Below are 17,249 nucleotides of genomic sequence, written 5' to 3'. Positions count from 1 at the left end.
AGAGTTGCAAATCATCCAGGGCTGGAGGTACTAGTGGCTATGGATTAGCCACATCATAAGAACATAAGAATTGCCACTGCTAGGTCAGCTCACGCGGCGGCCCCAAGGTCAAAAACCAGTGCTCTAAATGAGTCCAGCCTCACCTGTGTATGTTCCATTTTATCAGGAACTTGTCCAACTTTGTCTTGAATCCCTGGAGGGTGTTTTCCCCCATAACAGACTCCGGAAGAGCGTGGTACACTGATCTAGTTTATCTCCAAATAGACAGAAACATCAAGCTGCCAGTAAATGTGGATTGTCTTAACATAGTAACATAAACATAGTAACATAGTAGATGATTGCAGATAATGACCCGAATGGTCCATCCAGTCTGCCCAACCTGATTCAATTTAAATTTTTTCTTCTTAGCTATTTCTGGGCAAGAATCCAAAGCTCTACCCGGTACTGTGCTTGGATTCCAACTGCCGAAATCTCCGTAAAAACCTACTCCAGCCCATCTAAACCCTCCCAGCCATTGAAGCTCTCTCCAGCCCATTCTCCCCCAAATGGCCATATACAGACACAGACCGTGCAAGTCTACCCAGTACTGGCCTTAGTTCAATATTTAATATTATTTTCTGATTCTAGATCCTCTGTGTTCATCCCACGCTTCTTTGAACTCAGTCACCGTTTTCCTCTCCACCACCTCTCTCGGGAGCGCATTCCAGGCATCTACCACCCTCTCTGTAAAGTAGAACTTCCTAACATTGCTCTTGAATTTACCACCCCTCAACCTTAAATTAAGTCCTCTGGTTTTACCATTTTCCTTTCTCTGGAAAATATTTTGTTCTACGTTAATACCCTTCAAGTATTTGAACGTCTGAATCATATCTCCCTTGTCCCTCCTTTCCTCTAGGGTATACATATTCAGGGCTTCCAGTCTCTCCTCATATGTCTTCTGGCGCAAGCCTCCTATCATTTTTGTCGCCCTCCTCTGGACCGCTTCTAGTCTTCTTACGTCCTTCACCAGATCAGGTCTCCAAAACTTAGTCAGTGACCAGTTCCCATGGAGCATCTGGAACACTTTGGGCTTACAAAATGGCTCTTGAGCATGCAGACTTAATGCATAAAGTATACTCGGAAGTAGTTATCTCTACTCTTTGCTAAGAAGCCCATGACAGTTGCAGACTATGTGAAGGCTTTTCAGCGCTGGTGTGCCAATGATAATATGGAACCCTTTAAAGCTCCAGTTTTGGTGGTCCTGGCATTCCTGCAAACTGGACTAGAAAAGGGTATGGTGGTGGTCTGTACAAGTGGGAGGTTTCTTGTGCTTTCGACCCAGAGTAGAAGAGGATTCTTTGGCTTCACATCTAGACGTGACCAGATTTTTGAAGGGAACGCTCAGGTTGCATCTGCCTGTATGGCAACCTTTCCCGTCAAGGAATCTTAACATCGTTTTGAAAGGATTTAATAAGGCTCTTTATGAGCCTCTTCAACAGGCATCGCTGATGGATCTCACAGTAAAGACTGTGCTTCTAGTGGCAATTGTTTCTGCGAGAAGGGTCTTGGAGTTATAAGCACGCTCATGCAGAGAACCATTTCTCAGGATCACAAAAATGGGGATTTTCCTGCGTATGGTCCCTTCTTTCCTGATGGAGGTTGTTTAAGCCTTCCATGTTAGCTAGGAGGTTCGTTTCCCCTTATTTCAGCCGACAAAGCAAGATGAGCTATTGCAGGTGATAGATATCAGAAGAGCTTTGCTCCACTATTTGAAAAAGACCAATGATTTTCATCTCTCAGACCATATTTTTATTCTAACTCGTCAAGCTAGACAAGGCAGACCAGCTTCCAAGGCATCTATCACTAGATGGATCCGTATAGCAATTTCTTCGGTGAACATTGGCTGTAGCAAACAGATACCGGCCTTACCGAGACCCACTCTACCAGAGGTGTGGCTTCTTCATGGGCAGTGTCTCGGGCAGTTCTGCCTGAGGGGATAAGTAGGGCATCTACATGGTCTACTCTCCATACATTTGCAAAGTTCTACAGAACGAACCTAGTGGGAAGTGAGAACACCACCTTTAGTTCCTTGGTTTTAAGAGCAGGCTCATCTGTCCCGCTCTAGATGTAAGATACTGCTTTGGTACGTCACCTTTCTTTAGGACTCCTAGATATATTGCACCAGAATGGAAGATTAGGTTCTTACCTCGATCTTCATTCTGGTAGATGTGTCAAGGAGTCTTGATGCTCTGCCCTGTCAATTAGAATTTGCCTTCTCTTTCCTGTAGGATGAAAAATTACCAGATCTTTAAAAAAAAAATTACAGTAGAATCAATTATAATTTCTGGTGGAACTCATTATGTCACATATATAAAATGGAAAGAACAATAGCTATACAACAAGGGAACTATAAGAATTTAAATAAAATTTGGGAGCCATTAACTTCTTATTGTAATGAGTAAATACCATTTTCTATTGAAATATACACCGTCTAATGTTAGGGAGGGGGAGGTTTTTATTTTATTATACATATTGGGAAAATAATAGAGAAATGATGGGAGGGAAGGGTAGTAATTTTATGTAATATAAGATAAAGTAGAAAGATTGTCAAGTGATATGTTTAACTGTATTGTTTTAATGTTTGTACACTTGATGTAAGATTGAAAATAAATAAAGAATTAAAAAAAACAAAACAAAACAATTGTAGAAATTGAAGAGACTTTAACAGCTCCAGATGTGGTAGTGCTAGTTGCACACAGTGGAGTGGCTTGTTAGTTCCACCTTGGTTTATAATGTGTTAATATTGTTCACTTTATTTGTCACAGAGCAGAACAGAAATGTATTGTCGGGGAGGTTTCCTCATCCCCCTCCTTATTTCTTATATTTTAGTGGTGATCGACAGCTTTGGTACAAACTGAAGGTGGCAGTGCATCATATTGGGGAAGGAGGTGGAGTTGAAAGATGTAGATTACATCCTTCTGCAATCGTCAGGACTCCTAGACATATCTACCAGCTTGTTCAGTTAAATAACGTGCAAATAATGTGCAAATTTTCAGCACTTTTAATGGACTTGCAGGGAAAATTTAATTATTGCTTAAAAAATTGTAAAACAAATGGTACTGCTCTGTTACTTTACAGTTGCCACTTTAAACTGAGTTCAGGGCACAGTATTAAAGCTGTTTCCTGGATAGTGATTGTAGGATGTGTTTTTTTTTTTTAAATCCTTTAAACTGTTACTTATTTAAATGTAGATGTTGAATGCACAGAGGCAATGCTAACATGAAGATTGTTTTTCTTGTTGGAATCCTGTTTTAGGGATGGGTATTATACCTATAGTTTGTGATTGTTGCATTGAGTGTGATTAGTAAGCCATTAACTAGTGTTTTGCTCTTATAGAAAAAAGTTATATTGATTCTTGCTTTAGGAAGGCATTATAATTCTCCCATTGTTGACATTTTGTCAAGCCTCTCTTTTGTAGTTTTCAAAACTGTCCAATCTGGCACCACCTGAAAGCACACCAATAATCATGTTGGCAGTTTTCTATTTCTTTCTGTAGTCACACACAAAAGAATTGAATTAGTACAGGTTTGAAACTTGTGAGCAGTAGCATCAGCCATAAAGGTTTTGGCCTGAGCTACAGCCCATTCATCCAATTGTGGCTTTTAAATCTGAAGATGTATATCTGAGCAAGTTACATCTCTTGTTCCATTTTATCCTAAAGGTGCAGTATGTAAGCAGCAAACCTTTCAGAAATAAAGCATGTCCCACAATTCTTTGTTATATACACTTCATATCTCTGTTTTCCAGAAGTTATGTATGAATAGATCAGGATAGACTGTATGCATACGTGGGTGCAAAGAATATTTGACTCTCCTTCTGTTATGAAGTGCATGGTGTTAACTTGCAGCTGGCAGGAACATTAAGGTACTGCTAGGTTTTATTTGTCAGTTGAAGCAAAGGATGAGTAGAGTTAAAGCACAGACTGTTTATGATGATAGAATTTTACTTGGGCATATTGTTTTCTATACAAAATTGTTGAATTACACATGAACGTTTTTTATGTTTTTATTTATCTACCAGTGTGGAAAACAAGTGTTTTCTAATACAGGATGTCTTACCTCTGAACATCTTCAATCACTGTTTAATAAGGTTAAAATGTTTATTTTTTAATATCAACCATTAAAACACCATTCATGAAAAGCTTCATAAATAACTTTATTATTGCACCTGTTGGATCTTCAGATTACTGTTACAGAGTATGACACTCCACAGTATTTTTATCCTTATTGGAATAAAGCATTTTATATAAATTTTTTTTCTTTTATATTTTTCTTAGTTAATTTTATCTCATAAATTCCTCGGTGAAAAAGTAAATTATTGAATTTTCAGATATCCAAATCATAAGTAGCACTTATCTTAAAGCAGTCTTTATTCATGTTGACACCTATCCTGACATGAATGCATGTTTTGTGTACTTCATCAGGGTTGTGGTAATTATTTCTTAGCTGCAACGACAGAACGGGTTTGTAAAGAACCCCTTAAAACAGGGGTGTCCAATGTCGGTCCTCGAGGGCCGCAATCCAGTCGGGTTTTCAGGATTTCCTCAATGAATATGCATGAGATCTATTAGCATACAATGAAAGCAGTGCATGCAAATAGACCTCATGTATATTCATTGGGGAAATCCTGAAAATCCGACTGGACTGCGGCCCTCGAGGACCGACATTGGACACCCCTGCCTTAAAACAATGTATATTTTACCTTCATTTAGATGAAGCATCTTCATGATTGAGCCCCCGTATTGCTTACCAGACTTGCAATCAGTTTCTGAGTATTTCAAAATGGCCGCAACATTCTCAAACTCCGGACATTTAATTTAACAGTTAACATTACTGCTATGGATTCAAGCCAATCAAAATCCAGATTGCCCGAAGATGGCTGTGGTGTTTAACCACCCTACTCGCTCAGTCAGCTGATTCTACCTCTACTCGTGCAGCAAATTTTAAAATCTACTTACATGGTATTCATTTTGCAAATACAGATCACATTATTGATCACTGTTTAAAAAAATCTATCGATCTTTGCCCAGAAATAATCATGCTTTCACTGTTCCTAATGTTTTCTCCATTGCTGAAACGTGTAAGTTGATGAGATCACATCACTGATAAGTCATTTAAGTTCAAACATTTTAAATTTAGCTTTACTCTAAATTTGAAGATCTTATCAGTGACATCCACTCTACTTCTTCATTTAAGCCAGTAGGAGTCAGAATATTCAGACAGAATATCCATCTTTGCTTTTTTAAATTTAGTAATCTTTCTGAATTACCTCCTTCCCACCCTACTTTAACTGTATTAATGATATGTCATTGGATATCATTCAATGTATGACTCATCAATTGCTAATGTTGTACCAGGAACTTGTCCAAATGTTTTTTTAAACCTAGATTTTCCTCCTATTTCTTTTAAAGGTATTCTCATGTAACTTCGAGTGTCTCCTAGTTTTCATAATTTTTGAAAGAGTTAAAAATCAATTTACTTTTACCCATTCTAAACCACTCAGGATTTTGAAGACCTCAATCATTTCACCCCTCAGCCATCTCTTTTTCAAGCTGAAGAGCCCTAACCTCTTTAGCCTTTCCTCACCCTCTTTATCATTTTGGTTACTCTTCTTTGAACAATTAAACTAGAATATTGAATAAACCAACTGTGAATCACTGAAGAGAATGATGTTCCAATGTGTAAGATTATGCGCTTTGCTTTTGCTAGTGCCAGCAAAAAATTATCCCTGATCAGGACCAGTTGATGATGATAGCACTAGAATGCATCTACAGTTGTGAACAAAATGACCAGCTCTCTCTTTGTTATGATATATTGGAATGTCTTCCACAAAGAGGATATGGGTAAGTGACTGAAACCTTTATTTGAGAAATGTTAGACTGTGAAATGATAGTTGCAAATATTTTTTATCATAGCATAGATATTTATTGGCATTAAATATGTAAGCAGGAGAAGAATACAAGATTTTCAAAGACTTAAAAACAAGCAGTTACTGTATTGTGTAATTTTTATCACTTTGTTTTATCATTAGGAATATATATGTTAATATTTTTGTTCAATGAAATGTTTAATTCTACAGTATATTCTGATGTAAACTTGCTAAAATAGAAGAAACAGAGTACATGCTATAAGATTTGGATGCACGCTAAGGATGCGTCTGTTTTGTATTGTGAAAACCAGTTAGAGGCACTTTTACAAAGCAGCGCTAAAATGTGGCCTGTTGCTTTCCCCTGCACGGGTCTTTCCTGCACGCTAAGGACACTTTTAACACTGTTGAGAAATGGCCAATTTTTCTATTCTGGAAATAATGGCCACATGCTCATTTTCCTCTAAGCACGTGGCCATTCATGCATGGGCACTTAATGACACCTATTTTGTAAGTTGTAAGGGCTCATGCACTAATCATGTACTAATTGGTTAGCGCATGGCAACATATCTGCGTTAACTGATTATCGCTGAACATGCCTAATCTCTGACAACAGACCCGCCACCAATGCTGCTAAATAAAAACTATTTTTAGCGCATGGATAGTGTATGCAAATGCAGAACTACTGCATGAACCTGAGTACGCCCCTCTGTAGTACATTTTAACCTGTGGTAAGCACCCATTAGTGTTTACTGCAGCTTAATAAAAGGACCCCTTAGTATGTATGTTGCACTTATAAGGAAACCAAAAAAACTCTGTGGAGTGACGATGTTCCTAAATGGACTTTATTTGAAAGTGTCAAAGTTCCAAAGGTACACTGAAATCATCCACATAAAATAATTTCATCCACAGAAAAATAAATCATCCACATAAAATCCTTAAAGGATCTAGTCTGCGTTTCGCCAAAAAGTCTTCTTCAGGGGTCCCTGGGGGTCCTATAAAGGTGGGAAACAATTATGTGGTGAGCCGGAAGTAAGACACTGCTTGCATTTGCAGTAGAAAGGCACTTATAAGGAAGTTATGCAAATACTTCCTGATCCTTTATCTCTTCCTTTGGTGCGTGCTTTTAAGAGAGAGTGTTTCAATATAATAAAGAGGCAAGAAATCATATTGGTAGCATTGGTGAGGACCTGTAATAATTCTGTGATATGAACTGGACTGAACTGATCTGATTTCCATAAAGGAGATTAAAAGAAAATATTACTCTAGAAATATCATGGAGGGTTGAAGGCACTCAGAACATGTGAGGCACTATAGGACAAATTGGTTAAATGATCCACATTATGTAAGTTTTTGGGGGGGGTTGTTGGGGGAAGTTACAAAGAATCAAATTTATGAGGTCTGTTTCCCTATAGGAAACCAAACTGAGGAACTAATCTGTGAAAAATAAAATCCACCAATTTTGCTTTTAAAATTAAACATGCCATTTTTTAATTCTTAGATATATACAATCCAACCGTCAAAAAAAAATGGCTCAGCCATAAAGATTCTGTATTTGTTATTTTGTCTACTTACTAACGATACTCAAAATTACTTTAAAGGAGGTAAAGACTTCACAAGCTCAATGAAACAAGATTTTGGTTTTTCCTATCTTGTTTTACCTCATAGAGCTATTATCAGTCATCAAAAAACCCTTTTTAAATTTTAATTAATTTACGCTTGACATTTTAAAGTTGTATAGCAGTACAATCAATTAAGTTCATGTATCTAAGCATTTGAAAATGTGCTTAGCTTATTCTGGGCAGTTCATACTCTGCTCTTCATATGTCTAAGCATTTGAAATGTTTTTATGACTGATGATAGTTCTATAAGGTGAAACAAGATAGGAAAAATCCAAATCTTGTTTCGTTGAGCTCTTGAAGTTATTTCCTCCTTTAAAGTAATTTTGAGTATTATTAATAGTGAATACAGAATGTTTTTATTCTTTTCATTTTTAGGGGTCTGTTTACCATTAGTTGTTTAACACAGGAATTAATGTGCATTATCAGCATGTGCTTACATAAAAACATAAAAATTGTCATACTGGGACTGAGCCAAGGTCTATCCAACCCGGTATCCTATTTATAAACATGGCCAGTTCAGATCACAAGTACTGTCCTGGCAGGATCACAAAAAATAGCAAGATACCATGCTACTTACCACCAGGTATAAGTAGTGTCTTTCCCTAGGCCTCCCTTAATTGTCTAAAAACTTTGCTTCTAGGAATTTGCCCAAATTTATTTTTGGTTTTAAACCCAGCTACATTAATTACTCTTACCACATCCTTTGGCAACAAGTTTCATAGTTTAATTGCACAGTGAGTGCAATTTTTTTTTCTTCTTCTTAATGGAGTGGAATTGATAAACATGAATTGACTGTTTTTACTTTCAAAAAGTACAAGGTCTAGGGGATACACCATGAAGTTACTGAACATAGTAAACATGAAAATAGAGAAAATGACGACACATAGACTATATGGCCTTATAAATCTGCTCATTCATACTGTCTGTAATCCTGTCTTCTCCCTTAGAGATACCATTTACATGCGTTTTTTAAAATTTCAGATTGTGTTCAATGCCATATCTTCCCATGCGACCACCACTTTTTCTGTAAAGATGTGTTTTCTTAGATTACTGCTACTACTAATCATTTCTATAGCGCCGTACACATTATATTCAGGTATTTTATCCCTAGCAGGGTCACAATTTAAAGGTCCCCTTTTACAAAGTTATGGTAGTGATGCTGTGGCTTTGTGAAAGGGGCCCTAAGTTTAGTACTGTTAAGTGACTTGTTAAAGGTCACAAAAAGCTGTGGTGGGACTTGAACCCAATTCACCAGGATGAAAGCCCGCTGCACTAACCATTAGGCTGATATTCCACACTCCTACTCCTTCCTTATTCTATACCCTTTCATTTTCATCCTCTATCCAGTTAACTCCAGAACTTTTTTTCAATTGAAAAGACTTGTCTCAAGTGCATTTATGCTATGGAGGCATTTAAGTATGTCTTGTCATATCTCTCCTCTGTCATTTTTATTTCAAAGTTTCATATAAATCTAATCTAATCTTGTATTTCTGCATCGCTCATACCTAGGTAGGCTCAAGGCGACTTAAAGAGGGGGAGCGAGGAAGGAGAAGGGGGAGGAGGGGTAGGAGAAGAGAAGAGGAGGGTAGGAGGGGGTGGAGTGGGGAGGAGAGTGATTAAGTGTCAAATAGATGAGTTTTCAGTTTCTTCCGGAATATGGTATAGTTAGGGTCCGTCCTGGTCATTTCAGTAAGGTCATTCCAAGTTTTTACATCTAGAAAGCTGAGCATGGAGTGGAAAACACGTTTATATTGCAGATTTTTTATGGAAGGGAGATTTAGCTTCCTTGAGCTACTGGTGAAAACAAAACAAAAACCTCTATATAAAGAGTGAGGCAAAAAAAAAGTAAACCTTGGAGATTTTTGCTTTTTTCTCAGCAACTGCTTGGAATTTCAATGTGAAATTTGACAGCTTTATTTGTTTTTACTATCTACATATTAGAATCATGGTGCCCCAATCTTAGCAAAGTTTGAGTAGAGTTTTCCCTATCAGAGGTTTGGAGGAAACAGTTTCTCCAATGAAGCAGAAAGGTGTCTGAAGCAATGTAGTTGGGGGCAAAGAGTCTGTAATAGAATTGTGGCAGCTTGCAGTTCTGAGGGGAAGCAAAGAGATCTCTTATGTCCAGTGTTCCACATCGAGAGAAAATCAGATTTAAGGCAGATGTGCTGAGAGACCATTTGTGAGGCTAATGAAGTCTGCTCAATTTGTCTGCAAGAACATTCTGTTCCCCCCCCTAAATAAACTGCCCTGAGAAGTATTCCACAAGCTGTTGTCAAATGCCAAATTTTGATTGCTTATGTACAAAGCAAATTAGATCCCGTTCCTGCTTTCTTGTTCAGATAGAACATGGCAACTTGGTTGTCTGTGCAGACAAATTATACCTGTTAGAGTACATAGTCAGTCCTAGAATGATTTCAGAGTGCTGCCTATTACCCGTAACTCAAGAAGATTAATATTTAGGTTTTGCTTGTGGTGAGACCACACTCTTCAAAAGTATGTAGACCATCCAGATGAGCTCCCCAGGCAAGCATTGAAACATCTGTGGTTAGAAACTTTTGATGCTGAGGAGTTGGAAAGGTAGAAGGTTACCATAAGGCACCAGAAAAAAAGAGGACAGATTAACACATTTGGGTTTTATTTCCATTAAAAGCAATGGAAGTAAAACCAGGATGTCTTAATCCATCCTCTTCTAAAGAATAAACTTATCTTCCAAACACTCCAGGGTCTCAGGCAGAAGGAACACTTTAAACAAATAGGAGAGCCATGATTTAAACACTTTCTGGAATTGCAGTCGGAGCTTTTCGTTTTTTTGAATTTCAGATAAAGGATCTCTTCTACCTGTATATACTGTACATATATTATTTTTACTGCTTGTATAGTGGAATAGACTCCTGATGCAGGCAATATTGCCAAAACACAGGCTTATGTTGAGTCATCCTTCTGTTGTGCCACATTTAATAAATTGACTCTTCTTGAGAAGAGTCATCTTGGATATTCTTTATATCTCACTTGTTTCGTTTACTGGTTTACATCCATGAGGGACTCTTTCTCCTTGTTCTCTTGTACATGAAGTATAAAAGGCAAATTGTTCATGTTACTTTCTGTAAAATTCCATTTTAATAAAGATGAGTTTATTGGAACTTAAAAAAAAAAGTCCTATAAAATTTTGTCTTTGAAATCCATTTTTGAGTTGTGTACTTTTTTTTTTTGTTGTTGTTGTTTCAACATTTTATTGAAATTTTTCAAAAAGTATACAACAAAATTATACGACAAAAACACAATTAAGCACAATTAAGCTGCAAATTCACAACTTGGAGATATAAAGGAGTCATATGAGATTAATATTCAAGTCCTTACAGAATGCATCAAGAGGAGCCCAAGTCAAAGTAAAACTGGCAATATTATTTTGTTTGAACGCTATTATAGTACTCCCTCAAAATTTGTGGGGGTTCTGTTCCAGGAGCACCCGCAAATTTAAAAAAACTTTGAATGCGGTTTAGGAGCATATCGGAGGCAGGAGAGGCAGAAGAGGGAAGCTGGGACAGCGGCGGGTGTTTAAAATAGGGTGCAGGATCCTTCTTAGTCATTTCTGACCGCCTCTTCCAGGAACTAAAGTCAGGCTACACCAAACAGGAGCTGCTTTGACATGCTAGATAGTATGTCAAAGCAGCTCCTGATTGGTGTATCCTGTCTTTAGTTCCCGGAAGAAGCGGTCATAAAATACTGTTAAAGACTGAGTCCGCAAACCGCAAATTCGCAAGGGAGTACTGTATTTCTTCGTATTTTCTGATTGTACAGAGATGATGCCACCATTCGTGAAAGTTAAGTTTAGTTATTTTTCCAGTACTTTTTAAGAAAATTTTCTATCAATCAAGTTTATTTATCTTTATTAACCATCACAGGTGTGAAACAGACATAACTAAATCACTTCATGACCAAGTGGATCAACTGGAAGACATTCTCAGGTAAGACAGGTTTTTAACAGTTAATATGATTAGACTAAAAAAATTAAATGTTTGTCACATACTTTGGATTTTTGCAAATTGTTTATGGGTAAATATGATTCTCCAAGGACAAGCAGGCATAATATTCTCACATGTGGGTGACGTCATCCAAGGAACCAAGTATGGACACTGCCAAAGGCATTGTCATTTTAAATCTTTAGGCAGTGCCCATACCACTTGTGTTTAGGTGCCTCCCTACCCGATTTTGGGAAGTGTGATCATCAGTTCTAAATTTCTAACGGAGCTTTTTCAGTCTCTCCTGACTGTTGAAGTTTTTTTTTGTGCCTTCTCGGTATTATTTTCTTTTCATTTCCCCTTGCAGTACAGCAACATGGGAGAGGTGCGGTCATGAATCAAGGAATCCAACGCCAACTGGGTAGCCTTCAAGGCATCCCGGTTGGCCGAAGAGGGTGTCTGTTTATAGGTAGCTTTGTCTCTTGCCACCTGCCTTTACAAACGCAAAATACCCGCCGCAAATCTTTTATTATGGGCACTTACATAAGCAATTATGTCACCTCTGATCACCGCCTTACCAGCAAAACAAAACAATAAAGGATCCTCAGCATGCTGAGAATTAGTTTCTACATAGGTGTTCCATTTACGCTGTAAAAAATGCCCAAAATTGGGGTCACGATAATGATAAGCCGGAAACCTCCATCCCCTCTGCTGGTGGAAATACACCTGTGAATCCAGCTCCATCCATATCATATAATGATCAGACACCTCCCCAGGGTCCACTTTTGCGGAAGATATCAAAGCAAACAAGGGTTGTTGAACCAATATTTAATCAAGCCGTGAGTAGGTACCATGGGCCCTGGAGAGGTGAGTGTAATCCCGCTCTTGAGGGTAAAGGAGCCACCAAGCATCAACAAGATGCAGAGCATCGACAAAAGACTGCAAATCATTAGGCATCAGTTCTCCCTCAGAAGGGCAACTGGTCAATCTTTCCAGACTAGGATCCATAACCATATTCATATCTCCTACAACAATAAGATTAGCCACAGGTTGAGTGGAACAAACACGGAGGAGCTCTCTATAAAAGGATTTATCCCTGTACGCCGGACCATAGACCACCACCAACGTGAAGTCTCGCCCCCGTAGACTAAGGCGCAATAGCAAATCACGTCCCTCGGGATTTTTGTGGAACGACTGAATCATGCATTGTAAAGACTTGCGCACCAGGACCACCACGCCCCCATGTCGACCCCCGAAGGATGCAAAGTGTACTTCCCCAACCCAGGAGCGCTGTAGTTTCAAGTGTACCACATCTGACAAGCGCGTTTCCTGTAAGCAGGCTATATCTACTCTTTGTATTTGTAAAGCCTAGAGAATTTTGGTACGCTTAATTGGAGAGGTGATTCCCCCCCCTACAATCCATGAGATAAGCTTTGTAGTATTAGCACTCAAGAGAAGAAAAGGAGCACCAAAGAAACATGTCAGTACTCGGGGTGGAGGTGCCCAGCCCTCGCCTCCCCCCTTGCAGCCACCATCAGAGAAAAAGAGATCCTGTCCCTGATGCCAGAACAGACAAGAAGAGCCCAAATGATTAAAAGAAAGCAAAGAAAAAACCCCCCAAAGAAAATCCAAAAAAACAACCAAGAGAAACCCCCCTAAGAAAGCCCTCCCCCTTCCACCACCCTCAACCCCTTCCCCCTCCAAGACATCCATACCCCTTACCATACCTACCAGCGTCTGCGATGCTGTTGGAAGAGACACACTTAGACGTAGGACCCCACCCTTCTAAATTGGAAAACCTGCCCGAGCCTTCAAATCATGGTGAAAGAAATGCATAACATAGTGCTAGAGACCATGGAAAAAATCATCTCCCACATTATAGTGCATGAGAAAATTCACACCAAGCAGAATTCAAAATGTAGAAGGAAAGCAAGCATATCAAGTATTTAAAGCATCCAAACAAGCCTGTGCCTTGTCCACCGAATCAAATATTTTCCAGACACCATCCAGATGAATCTTAAGAGTAGCTGGGTAAAGAAAGAGAAAACACAATTTCTTCTCTACCAACATAGCACAAAGAAGCTGGAATCTCTTCCTACGGGTCTGTAGCACATGGGAGTAGTCTTGAAAAAATCTGAACAAGATGTTCCTTGTACTTGAGGGGCATCCCTGCGCTCCCGGTAATGATGGAAAAGTGCTTCTTTGTGTAGGTAATTATGCACTTTCACAATGACTGTCCTCGATCGCTGATTGCCCTCCACAGCTTGGCCCAGCCAATGAGCCCGTTCAAAACAGAGAGACCCCATGACCGCAGGCAAAGCAAGATCTTTCAGCAGCCAGGTGGCCAGTACAGAGCCCAGCTGCTGTTCTGGGATGGACTTCGGTAGCCCCACGAAGCAGATTCCCCCTCCTGGAGCGGTTTTCCAGATCTTCCAACTTGGTTGCCTGATCGGCAAGGCGCCGCTCCAGAGCTGCTATTGTGGGGGGGCTGCTGCTAATTGCGTTTCTTCCAACGTGGAGACTCTATTTTCGAGTTATCCAGTGCGGCGCACCGTGTCAGCCAAGAGTGATTCAACCTGGCCCAGTTGGCACAAGAGTTTCTCCAGCTGCGGCTCCAACACACATTTCACAGCGCAGGTAAGTTGCGTGAGCTGAGCGATTGAGAACTCTCCCGCAGAGCCTGCAGCAGGCACCACCATTTTGTCCACAGAGTCCCTAGTCACCTCTTTCATTTTCTTCACCGCTTTGCCAGCCATCCTACTATCAGTAAGACTCAAATATTTGTCCATATGGAAGGCTAATCCGAGCAAGCTAATGTGGAGCTGTGAAGCCAGAAAATCAAGGCAAAAAATTTAACGCGATGCAGAGTGGGGCCCAGGAGCAGTACTGACCCGCCTCCGTGCAGCTCACATTGTCACGTGACTCAGCCCTACCTAAAGATTTATCGTGACAGTACACTTGGTAGTGTCTACTGGATTCCATGGATGATGTTACCCACATGTAAGGATATATGCCTGTTGTCCTCAGAAAACTCCTACCACAAGTATCTTCATTATATCCCTTTGATGAATAAGCTAACTAGACCATTATTATTAAATCTTTTCTTTTGTGTGCTTTGAAAGGCTTTATGGTATTTAATATTTGTAATTGGAGTAATGTGCTGGAAAGTAAAGGCTAATTGAACAGAATTATGTTTAGTTAAGTGAAAATCTGAACAAAAAGATACTATTGTTAACTTATATCCTGGCTCTTCTTTTTTAGTGTTTCTGAACTCCTGGAGAAACATGGTCTTCAGAAACCCATCTCATTTGTGAAAGAGACTCGGACCAGTCCAAAGGAGGCTCATAAGCTTATAATTCAACTGACCAGACACACGGGACGCAAGTGAGTAAAGAATGGTTTAATTCAATTGTTTTTTTAGTTCTGGTGCATTAAAACAATCCAAATGTTTTTGCAGCATATTATAATTGATATAATAAAATTGCAAAACCAACAAAAAATAAAATTTGAGAACTATTTATTTAAAATTCTTTAAGCATGGATGGGTAATTATAACAACAATGAAACTAAAGTAGATAGAATAGAATTATTAATCAATGTTATGGATGTTCTTGTTTTTGAGTGCAAATTCAAAACGTAGCTCGATAGTCGACAGACAAACATGCATTTCATCATCCACCATCTACAGTCTTTCTCTTTTTTTTTTTTTATTTTATTTAATTTGTCAGAGCTGAAAATCTAAGTTTGCAAAGACAAGAAGGTCAAGACGGTAACAAAGCCTTCATTGCTTTGTTATTCAAGTTGGGCTAACTACTGCATAAAAAATAAAATTAAATTACTTGCTATTAGTTTTCAAGGACCAATCACATCAAAGAATGACGCTTGTCTGGGTGGTTGTATCCTTATGCACACAGACACTCATAATATTGACACTCTTGTGTACGCAACACACATGTCATCTATTCTAGTGTATACTTATGAAGGGTATTTTTAAAAATAAATCCCCCTTCTTTACAAAGCTGTGCTAGCGTTTTTAGTGCTGGCTGCGGTGGTAACCGTTCAGACACTCATAGGAATTATATAAGCGTCGGAGCTGTTACCACGGTGGCCAGTGCTAAAAATGCTAGCGCTACTTTGTAAAGGAAAGGGAAAGTAAAATTCTGGAATCTCTTCAGGCACACAGTTTGAGACCCACTGGTACAAAGAATGCCGATTTGCAATTTGACATTAGAGGGTTTTACATCAAATGCTAAGAGCTGAGAATTGTAATTGTTCCATATATTTAGCACTAGGGAATTGTTTCTGTGTCCAAATCTTGACCTATTAGCATGACCTGAAATATCTGGAGTAACCTAGTCTGCACCGGTTCCAGCTTCCTTAACAGGGCACGGAAACAGTCTTGCTTGATGTGAAGAGTTTTGTTAACTTGTTTCCTTAGGTGCGGTAAGCGCATGACAGGATGAAACCAAAAGTATATTTGAATGTACAAATGTATAAGATCAGTATTTATGTGGATAGGATGTTTAAATAAGGAACTAAATTTGCTGATTGTCCAGCCTTCTTCAATGTGAACCGCCTAGAAGTTTTTTGACTATGGCGATATAGAATAATAAAGTTATTATTATATTATTATTTCACCCATACTAATGTAGTCAGATGTTATAGGGTTGGTTGTTTATATAGAGTACTGTTCCCCTCATGAATAGGGCAAATCAGTGATTCCTCCTGGAATCAGATGAGGGAGGCTGATGGCAATAACTGTATTAAGAAAGATATAAGAGGAGGGGGCCATAACCCAATATGTATGAGACTCCTTGCCTGGGAACCTGGGAACTGCTTTGCCTGGGAACTGTCCCAACCAATTTTCTCCCCCATGATCATAGATGACAACTTGAGAGTCAGCCTGACTCCCTTGATTTTCTGTTCCTCTTGCTTGGTTGGCCAGACTATTTCAGGGTTCTTGCTTCCGTAGAGCTATTGATTTTTTTCAGGATGAATGATGTCTGATTTACAGATTATCTACTTGTGCATTTGGAGATAAGTAACCCTACTTTTTTTTATTGCTGGGTGTTTTTTTCACTCTAAATGAATTGTCATCTATGATCAAGGGGAAAGAATTGGTTGGACAGTTGAACCTCCAGTTTGATTGTGAACATTAGCATACTCATTGCAGTCAGAGCACACTGGGAAGTACTTTATTATACACACGATTGATTTCAGAGTGCAATTTTCTCTATTTTATAATTTGTTACACTGAGCACACTAGGTCCAGGGATGATGCATGCTTGTCCTGTCGAGTAAGTTGTGTAAACTGAGGCCCTAGTTCACACATTATAAAAAATATTTGGGACTTTAATATATTTGTTGTTGAAGTGTGGTCATTCCCAGTGTACTCTTTAATACAAGGAAGAATTTTTGTTCAAACCAACATAGTAAATGAAGGCAATCCAGTCTTCCCTGTAATCACATGCTTACAATTTCATGAATAAATTAAAATCTTTATTTTGTTCTTTGTTATTTTTGGGCTATGAACTTTAGCAGTCTATCTGGTACTGTACTTAGGTTCCAGCTACTGGAGCTGCCGTTGAAGCTCACTCCAGCCTATCCAAACCATCTCCATTGCTGGATTCAGACTCTGAAAGTTTGCTCTTTTATATTCTAATTGGCGATCCCCTGTGTTCATCCCACACTTTTTTTAATTCCATCACCATTTTCTGGTTCACCACCTTCCTTGGGAGAGCATTCCAAGCATCCACCACCTTCT

At 38.9% G+C, this 17,249-nt stretch overlaps 1 protein-coding gene across 1 annotated transcript in view; it reads left to right on the top strand.

Moving 5' to 3' along the window:
- The window catches only part of NBAS (NBAS subunit of NRZ tethering complex), an 852,905-nt gene that overhangs the window by 281,504 nt on the left and 554,152 nt on the right, over window positions 1-17,249 (top strand). Inside the window, exons 26-28 of the mRNA XM_033937554.1 lie at window positions 5,748-5,881; window positions 11,429-11,491; window positions 14,747-14,869. Of these exons, the coding sequence (XP_033793445.1) occupies window positions 5,748-5,881; window positions 11,429-11,491; window positions 14,747-14,869 (320 nt within the window). The remainder of the gene's footprint in view (window positions 1-5,747; window positions 5,882-11,428; window positions 11,492-14,746; window positions 14,870-17,249) is intronic.

This window comes from Geotrypetes seraphini, chromosome 3, assembly GCF_902459505.1.
Source record: "Geotrypetes seraphini chromosome 3, aGeoSer1.1, whole genome shotgun sequence".
Lineage (NCBI taxonomy): Eukaryota > Metazoa > Chordata > Amphibia > Gymnophiona > Dermophiidae > Geotrypetes > Geotrypetes seraphini.
Note: the sequence above shows the minus strand (reverse complement) of the source record. Positions and strands in the feature narration are given on the sequence as shown.